Source organism: Nothoprocta perdicaria, unplaced genomic scaffold (assembly GCF_003342845.1).
Source record: "Nothoprocta perdicaria isolate Ctin4 unplaced genomic scaffold, notPer1 scaffold_215, whole genome shotgun sequence".
NCBI classification, from domain to species: domain Eukaryota; kingdom Metazoa; phylum Chordata; class Aves; order Tinamiformes; family Tinamidae; genus Nothoprocta; species Nothoprocta perdicaria.
The window spans coordinates 829,487-838,140 of record NW_020455371.1 but is presented as its reverse complement, the minus strand read 5'-3'; the positions used below and the strand labels follow the sequence as shown (position 1 = coordinate 838,140).

The window sequence follows — 8,654 nt, the reverse complement described above, 5'->3', positions numbered from 1 at the left end:
GCCGGCCGTTAGAGCCCCCCGCCGGCCGTTAGCGCCCCCTGTCGGCCGTTAGCGTCCCCCGCCGACGGCCGTTAGCGCCCCCTGCCGGCCGTTAGCGCCCCCCACCGGCCGTTAGCGCCCCCTGCCGGCCGTTAGCGCCCCCTGTCGGCCGTTAGCGCCCCCCGGCGGCGGCCGTTAGCGCCCCTGCCGTTCCACGGGGGAGAAGCGCCGTCCCGCAGCGGCGTGTGGAAACGAAGTGCGGGTTAAGGAGCGCCGCGCTCGCTCGCCTTGCAGGAGCACTGCATCACGCACGAGATCCTGCGGAGGGTGAGCCCCAGGGAGGCCGAGCTCCTGAGGGATCCCAGCATGGAGTGCAAGGTCCGCTTCAGGTAAAGCGGACGTGGGTTGTGCCCAGTGCCTGAATCTTGCATTTCTTCATCAACATATAATCGTAAGAATAAGGTCTTTTGTCCAAACCACAACCTTTAAATCATGACATTACCTTAAGACATCTATACTTTACATTTAAAAAAAGTATTCTAGGGTTCTGATGGTTTTAAATTTATGCTATTCTATTCTGAAGTCTTAAATGGCAGCATTGCAATTTAGCAGTGTCTGAGTGAACCAATCCCTCACTTTGTATGTCAGGAATTCTCTAATAATTCTGGGACTGCCTTTAAATTGAAAGTTTTCAAGCTATCATTTGAACTGTTCTGAAAATCAGTGAGAAACTCCTTTGAATCTGAGTGGACTTGCAGTTATCTATTGCTTTAGATAAATGTCTTTTGCTATTTGGAAATTTTTCAGTTCTTAGGAACTTCTAGGATCCAGTGGGACATGAAAATAGTTTTAGTAATCATTTTTTAACCATTTTTAGTTCAAGTCACCAAATACCACTCTTCTTTTACTGCATTCTTTCACCCAGTTCAACTTTATATGTGTTTTTTTGTTGTTATTGTTGATGTTGTTTAAGTACTGATTCCTCATTAAATTGGGAGTGATTTACAATTTCAGCTACTGATATTACTTAAACTATCTTTTCACAAGAACTGTGTCTAGTTTGTGGGCCTTTTGTAAAGCAAGCAGGGTTTGATATGTTATCTTGCAGCCCTTGCAAAAGATGTTAGGATATTGAGAAATGTTTTAATGCTATTAAAATTTACATGGGAGTGGAGTATAGAGAAAAAAAAAAAAAGAAGAAGAAGAAAAAGTATTTCTCTGGCCTTCCATTCTAAGAATATTAAATCAAAAAAATAAAACTAGCCCTTTCAGCATATTTTAGCAAAGATGCCAAGGAATTGAAATCTGTGGTTCATTTGAAACAAGGTAGACTGGAGCAGGTTCTTTACAGCTCATATCAGAAATAATGAGTTCTAAATTTCCTTCAGGTAAGATAGGACCAGACAACAGTCTTTTCTGATTTAAGCTATGGGCAATCTGTGCTCATATTGCATTTAATTAACTGCATTCTTTGTTTCCTCAGATTTGCTGGGCAGGAATTTCCACCTTTCGTTGTGTTTAAGATATTTCGTCACACCCAAGGCAAAAGCAGCAAATACATTAGTGGAAAAAGAATAATAAGCCCATCAAATGAGGTGACTTTTACTTTGTGTACAAGTGTGGTCATTTTGTGATCAGTGATTTTCAGATCAGTGGTATCTTGGCATAATATGTAACATATTCTGTATTATGTTTATCCTCTTACTCAGTCTTTTGATTAAGCACAATAACAATACATTTCAAATGAAAACAAGTAGCGTATTTCTATTGAATACTGTTAATTTTCACTTAGCAAAGAAAAAATTCATCAAGCTCCAAGCTTCTACACAAGGCTTTACACAAAGATATGTGAAAGCATTTGCCTGATTTCTTTGTGCATGGAATAAGTGTGTTCCGTGGGCTGTGTCTTGTGCCTGCCCTTACAGCTGTGTCCCAAGGCAGTTCCTGCAGAACCAGGCTGGAAGGAGCTTTCCTGTCTCCCTAAGGTGGCACCTAGTAGAGCTGCCTGGGACGGGAGGAACCTTGGTTGCCTGGGTACAGACTGAACAGAGCTCCACGAGAGGGAGTTAAGAGCTCTTGAAGCAGCTTTCTGCTTTCAATTGCACTCCTCTAGGCCTTCTTATGGCTCCAAGGGAAGCCATGGTTCCTAATTTAGACATGTGATCAAGAAGCATGGACATGTCCAGGTCCAAAAATTATAGGAATTTAAAACAGTTAATACTGCTTTTAAAGCATGCATCCTCTTACATCTAGAAAATTTGATCAGAATGTTTATGTACATTAAAGCATCTTAAAGATATTTGAATTAACAGGTACTTCATCTGATAGGGTATCACGGAGAAACACAATAGGCACACACTCACTTATATCCCCTTAAAAGTTATTTGTAATAATTAAGTTTTGTTGGGTCATCTTAAAAAAAAAAAAAAAATCTTGCTTTTAGAGTCTTTTTACAGACCAAATGGAACCAGGTGCAGCATGAAAGAACATTTTCCAGACTGATGGGAAAGTTTCACCATCCCACTGGAGAACTGGACAATGCACAATGATTTTCTAATTTCTCAGTTCTCTATAAATTAGCAAAAGGTCCTTTTTATTTGCTGGGTAATTGGAGGATTGTCAGGAGCGATGTGAGGTGAAGAAGGAAGGCTTCCAGCTTGTGCCTGGCTTTTTTTTTTTTTTTTTTTTAATTTTTTTCTGCTGTATTTTACAGGCTGCAGCTGATGCTTGCAAGTTAATGGGGTATCGGAAATATTATGAACAAATACTGCAAGATGAGCTTCAGTATCAGAAGCAGAGGATAACAGATGAAACAGATGTTGCTACAATGAAAGACTACATGCATGTAGGAAACGTTTCAGATATTTCATTATAGGTTTTGGTAATGAAGACTCCCTCTTTAGCAAAGAAGTTAGGATTTTATCTAAAATGTTAGGATTTTATCTAAAATGTAGCTAACTGACTTCTAGGAAAGAATGATATTCGGGCTCTATCTTTCACCATAGAAATATACTTTGACATTTACATCTCTGGAAAATAAGCAGTAAGAGTGTGGCAGAAGTTTGTGGAAAATGGTTTCATAGTATTTTATAGCAACTTTGTCAGAGCATAGAAAGCGACTGGGCCATTTGCAAGGCAGTCACATTTTTGATGTATTTCATTCCTCCTCAAGATGTTAAGAGACAGAAAGTTTTCAAAGATTAAAATGATGTGAGTGAAAAAAAAAAAGCTGAACTAATGGGATCTCTTCTGGTTAGTTCTTAACTAAAGCTTTATCACAGGCTGTGGCTGGGACTGTGTTTCCCAACTGACTAAAGGAAAAAGATTTTTTTAACCATTTCCTCTCTTTAAGTTTGTTACAAGAAAGAATAGCAAAATACTTTGTTGCCGCTCATACAGCGGTATAAATATTAAATATGCATATTTTTGTAATCTTCCTAAATTCAGTGCTTACACAGCAATTATTTATACGCTTACATAATGCAGATATAAACATCTACCGAACAGATAATTTGCTAAAAAGATCAATTTAAAAAAAATCAGACTATTTTGTGAGCTTTACCACTCTGAATGCATTTTTTCCTTTTACGTGCAAGTTCATCTGCAAGGTGATTGATATGTCTTATTAAAAAAAAAAGGGAAAATCTTTATAGAGAAGACCAATACAAATATATTAGTTTCCAAGCAGGTGTGTTCTTCTTTGACAGTACATCAGCAGTCTGGATGAAACCCCTGCATACTTTGGTGGCAGGAACAATTGCTGGAGAAGGCTGTCTCTGCAGAATTTCCCCAGGACAATGATCGTATATGACATTATGGATTATGCTCAGTCCAGAAGACTGTCAGACAGACTTAAAAGGGAGCTGAAGTTTCTGCTGCTGAGGCCACAGAATAAAGAGCTTTGGCATGATCAGCTCATGGCTATTGCTAATATTAGGTAAGAACCCGTACCACGTTTTGTTTTATTTTGCATGCCAGCATTTTTTCACTTGACTTGGTAAAGCATTTCTAAATACTTGTGAAAGTAGTATTTCCCTTTAGAAAACTGCAGCACAGAGAAAGTTTAAAATGTTGCTACACATGAACTCAGTCTAGGCAAAAAAAAAGCAAGTTAAGAAACGTTATTCCTAATTCTTTGACTTAGCTGTTACACTCTATCTTATTATCTTTCATCTGCTAATAATTATCTATTATCTTTCATGATGTTGTATTAGATTGCTTTTTTGTTTGTTTTTGTTTGTTTGTTTTTGTTTTGTTTTCCCAAGAATAAAGGCAGTACTTTACTAGACTGTTATTTGCCACACCTGGCGGTGGGAGGGTGGAATTCTTGCATATTTCTGTTTAAATTTGAGTTTGCAACATCTACCTCATTAAATTTACCCAGTGTAGTTACCTACTGACACTGGAAAACTGTATAATTCTGAAGTGCTAGTTTATCCCAATGTTCTCTTTGATGAGATTTTTGGGTTTTTTCCAAAACATATTTTCCATGCACCTTTTCTTCATTGAAAAGCAATATTTAAGACTATGACCTGCCACTATTGTCTATCAGCCTGTTTAAAACTCATTTAAAAAATCTTCATAAACTGCTTTTCTGCCTCTCACTACTTCTGTGGGGTTTTTTGTTTGTTTGTTTGTTTGCTTTTAAGTTAAAGATAGCAGACGTCTGTCAAAAGGCATCTGGCAGATGTCTCTTTCTTTCAAGCTATTTTGAAAATATACAGTTTAGAGAAAATATCCAGCTAGGAGTGCTCCAATATACTGAATTTTCCGTTTCAAGCAGCTTCACCTATTGTTGGGAACCCGGCCTCCTAAATAGTTTCCAGAAAGCACAGCAGGGTGAGGTATGTGAGGTACACAGTTTCTCTAGGTAGGTTTCTAAATCTACTTTTTATATCACCATCCCTTTTAGGATATATTTATTAAAACATCAAATTGAACTGTCTTTTGAAAAGGTGTATGATGACAGTTTTTATCTAGTGCCCTTATGAAGGAAGCGTAGTTAGTATTTTCATCAACACCCTATTTCATTACTTCACTCATTCTCTAAAATGGGAAGAAGAAAAAAAAAAAGGTTAAGCGGATTTTTGCATTCAATGATGCTGTTTTGTTTGGAGCAAAGCTTACTTCATGCTTCGGCTTTCCAACTTACTGTGTATATTTTTTAAAGTATTTTGTATTTAATGCTCATCAGAGGTGCTATTTTGGTAGCTTTGAGGTCTCAAGTCATATGCTCTATAAGCCAATCATATGTGAAAAACAGGCAGATGCCACCACACATTTCTTTGTGCTTTCCAACTGACTCGCCTTTAATTACATCAAAGGGATTGCTACATTCTTCTCTTGGGTGATTCAGTTGTTGAATTTGTGTGTGCTGTCATCAGCTTTGTCACATTCTGACAGCATCCAAAATATCCTCAGTGCTTTCTAAATAAAGATTCCGTAGTCTAAGATAGGGGACAGGTGGAAGAGAGAAATCTATTGCGCAAAAAGCGGTTAATGCAGCTGAATGCACTTTCTGTTTTGATATCGTTAGGCAAGCTAACTTTCCTTCCATAGCTGAAGTCTCTTAAGATCTCTAGTTCCAGCATTTCTAAATTGCCACCTTCTAGGCTCTTCCTTCTGCAAAGACCCCTAGCTCTTCTATTTTTAAGTCATTGATGTTACCAACAGAGATAATGGTGCACAACAGTGCAAAGTGTGGCAAACATCTTGCAGTGCATCACACAGGTTGCATGCTACTAAAACCAGGGCCAATCTATAAACTAACAAACATCTTTTTGATGCCCTAAGCAGCAATCAGAACAATTCCAACTCGTTTTAACAGTTTAAACACATCTTACACTGCTGAGAGTGGGAGGAGTTCCAGAGTAGCCCATCTGACATCCACACAGAGAAAACTTTTGGAGAATATAATGCCTATGACTACATGCTGTGCTGTGTCTTTCATGATTCAAGTGAGCTATTCCTTGAGAAATAGGGAAGGATTTACATACCTGAACGGCCAAGCCTACACTTACAGTATTAGCGATGCCAGGGGTTGAGTCCTGACTTGTTTCCCTTCCCTGTTCCTCTACTCTGGGACTTAAAACCTTAGAGGATCGCAGGGCTCAGAAGAGAAGCAAACTGCTCTGCAGAGTCTTTGGGCAGCTTAAGTAAAAAGGGAGTTAAAACCAAGCAGCACTTTAGTAACAGCCCAGATTTCGTCCCTGCCTACTGTAACTACCACCATTATTTGATCTAACAGGAAAAGATGATGAAGAAAAAAAATATATATATTCTTTCCCTTTATAGAAGGTAAAATTTGGTTTCGTGGCTACCTTTGTTCCATCCAGAACAACATCCTTTCTGATAGAGGCTCCCGAGTTGTTTTTTTTACTCTTCTTTTCTAGGTCTTCATTTCCACCCAGTCCATCAGTCACCTCCTCGTTCTGCTGTAACCGACCCGCTACGCTGACCGCGCAGTCAAGACGAGGCTCTTCCCAAGCTCGACAGAAGATCGCAAAGATGAAGAGGGCCTACTTGTGTGAGAAGGAAAGAGAGGTACAATGCAGACTGAGAAGCTTGCTGTAGCTTTCAGGACAGACTCCAGTATTTCTGGGAGTGTATTCTTTAGCTAGGAAGTCCCCCTCTTTGGTAGCATGCTTTGGTAGCATGCCAAGTGGCATTGGTACAGGCTGTTTTTGCACTTCTCCATTTATTTTGGAGTGTCATAAACTAATCAACTTTTCCTCACGTTCATCAAACCCCACCACGTCTAGTCCCTTCAGAATACTGCATTCTGGGTATATTTACCACCAACGAGCTACCTATTTAGCACCTGACCTTGCGTATGTTTAGTCCTGAAGTGCACTTAACTACAGAATGGGCTTTGCAGAGGCTCTTTCACAAACAGTTAGGAAATTTGCCATCTGGAAGTTTTCCCTTAGCTATTTCTCTAGGCTGTTCATTGGTATCCTTCTACCTTCAGCAGTTACCACCTTACAACCCCTTATTGTAATGTGAAATCATTCATGCTTCCTTCCCACCACTCCCTGCAGAGGGGGACTGAGGCCAAATTCGTGTCAGGAGCTAAGGCAGCAAACGTTAACAGTGCACAGACTGACACCCTCTGTACTTAAAGCTGTTTCGCCCTAGTGCAGCAGGTAAAAGTACCTTTTCAGCTCAGCTGCAACTCAGCTGCACCACTTTTGTAAAAGCCACTCCTGGCACAGCTAACAGAACCATGGTTTAGTTTGCTTTGGCATTGGATAGAGTTCAGATGCAGTTTTATTCCGGTCGTCTGTTTACCAAGTTATCTAACATGATTTTGAATAGTTTTAATAGTTTGAATCTGACGTGATCCTTATTGCTGTGCTTTTCTAACTATACATGCTACTATACAGGCACAGAAACCGGGTATTAAAAAGGGGAGCAACTTTGCTGGGCATCAAGAAATGACACTGTCACCGGTTGAAAGGCCTGAGGATCAGTCTCTTCTTATAGAAGAAGAATGGGAACATGAAGCAGCCACACTGTATGCTTGGTCCCAGGCATTATCTCTTGAGGATGTTGGATGATTTTCATGTGTAGGTAATGTAAAAAAATCTTCAAAAGTTACAGCACTGGGGAGTGACTAAACTTTTTAGTCATTTGAATGTCTTTGGTCCTGCTTTGAACAGACTGCAAATATAAAAGCATGGCTTCCTACACCTACACCAAGTTTAGCAAGGTATATATATTCATTGTAATTTTTTTTTCACTGTGGAAATCTAAAATAAAAACAACTTTGCACTGCAAAGCTAGGACAAAACTAACACTGAGCATGTGTGGTAACGATTTAAGGTTCAGAACTTCTTGGAAGTTAGGCTACTTTAACAGCTGAGCATTGGGAAGCTTGTACTATTTCTTCGGTTACAATGTTTAGTTTGTTTAGGTTAGGCCTTACTTATAGAGTTATGCCTTAGGCCCTTGCATTTTAGTACCAAACCAAAAGTCAGTTAAAGTCAGCTGACTTCCCAAAGTCAGCTAAAAGCTTCCACTTGGGTTGTTGATAACTTGAGCAACTCCAAGCAGTAAGGTGATGTGGTTTTGTTGTTGTTTTTTTAATTAAAATCTATAGTTCAGGTAATCGTCACCATCTGATTTTTCTAACAGCATATTTCTTTTCAGTGTTCTGGATAATGTGTCAGGAGAAGAAGTAAAGGAAAAAGATATCACTTGCCAATAGGAAATAGTTCCAGATTGCAATAGATAAATAGAATCAGGAAAAGGGTTTTGCACTCTAAAATGGCTCTTGAAACTTGACAAGCTTTTAACATTCTGCCAACAAAACACTGAGCAGCCTAACAAAATAGCAAAACAAGTTCCTGCTTTCCAAGAGTGACAAACAAGGCTATCACTACAGCAGAGCTGCAGTAAGTGCTTATGCTGTGCCTTACGCTGGCACCAGCACCCCTCTCATGGACACAGCTCCATACGTTTTGTACAGCTTCTGAAATCTGGAAAGAGAAGCAGAGAAGAGCAATATATTGACCGTCTTTATTTTTTTCTCTGAGATTAAAGAAGCTAAAGAAAAATGCAGCACATAAGAAAAATCTTTGGTTTCAGTTGGCATCATTCAATTCTATTGACAAAGAAGAGATAGTGAAATCTGGATAGCACTTTCCTCAGGAGTATCCAAATACTTAAAACAG

At 39.3% G+C, this 8,654-nt stretch overlaps 1 protein-coding gene across 1 annotated transcript in view; it reads left to right on the top strand.

Moving 5' to 3' along the window:
* The window catches only part of CUNHXorf58 (chromosome unknown CXorf58 homolog), an 8,567-nt gene extending 353 nt beyond the window's left edge, over positions 1-8,214 (top strand). Inside the window, exons 2-8 of the mRNA XM_026038668.1 lie at positions 274-368; positions 1,463-1,574; positions 2,693-2,824; positions 3,687-3,916; positions 6,372-6,522; positions 7,365-7,551; positions 8,131-8,214. Coding sequence (XP_025894453.1) covers positions 274-368; positions 1,463-1,574; positions 2,693-2,824; positions 3,687-3,916; positions 6,372-6,522; positions 7,365-7,538 — 894 coding nt within the window. The 3' untranslated portion in view covers positions 7,539-7,551; positions 8,131-8,214. The remainder of the gene's footprint in view (positions 1-273; positions 369-1,462; positions 1,575-2,692; positions 2,825-3,686; positions 3,917-6,371; positions 6,523-7,364; positions 7,552-8,130) is intronic.
* Positions 8,215-8,654: the final 440 nt, after the last annotated feature.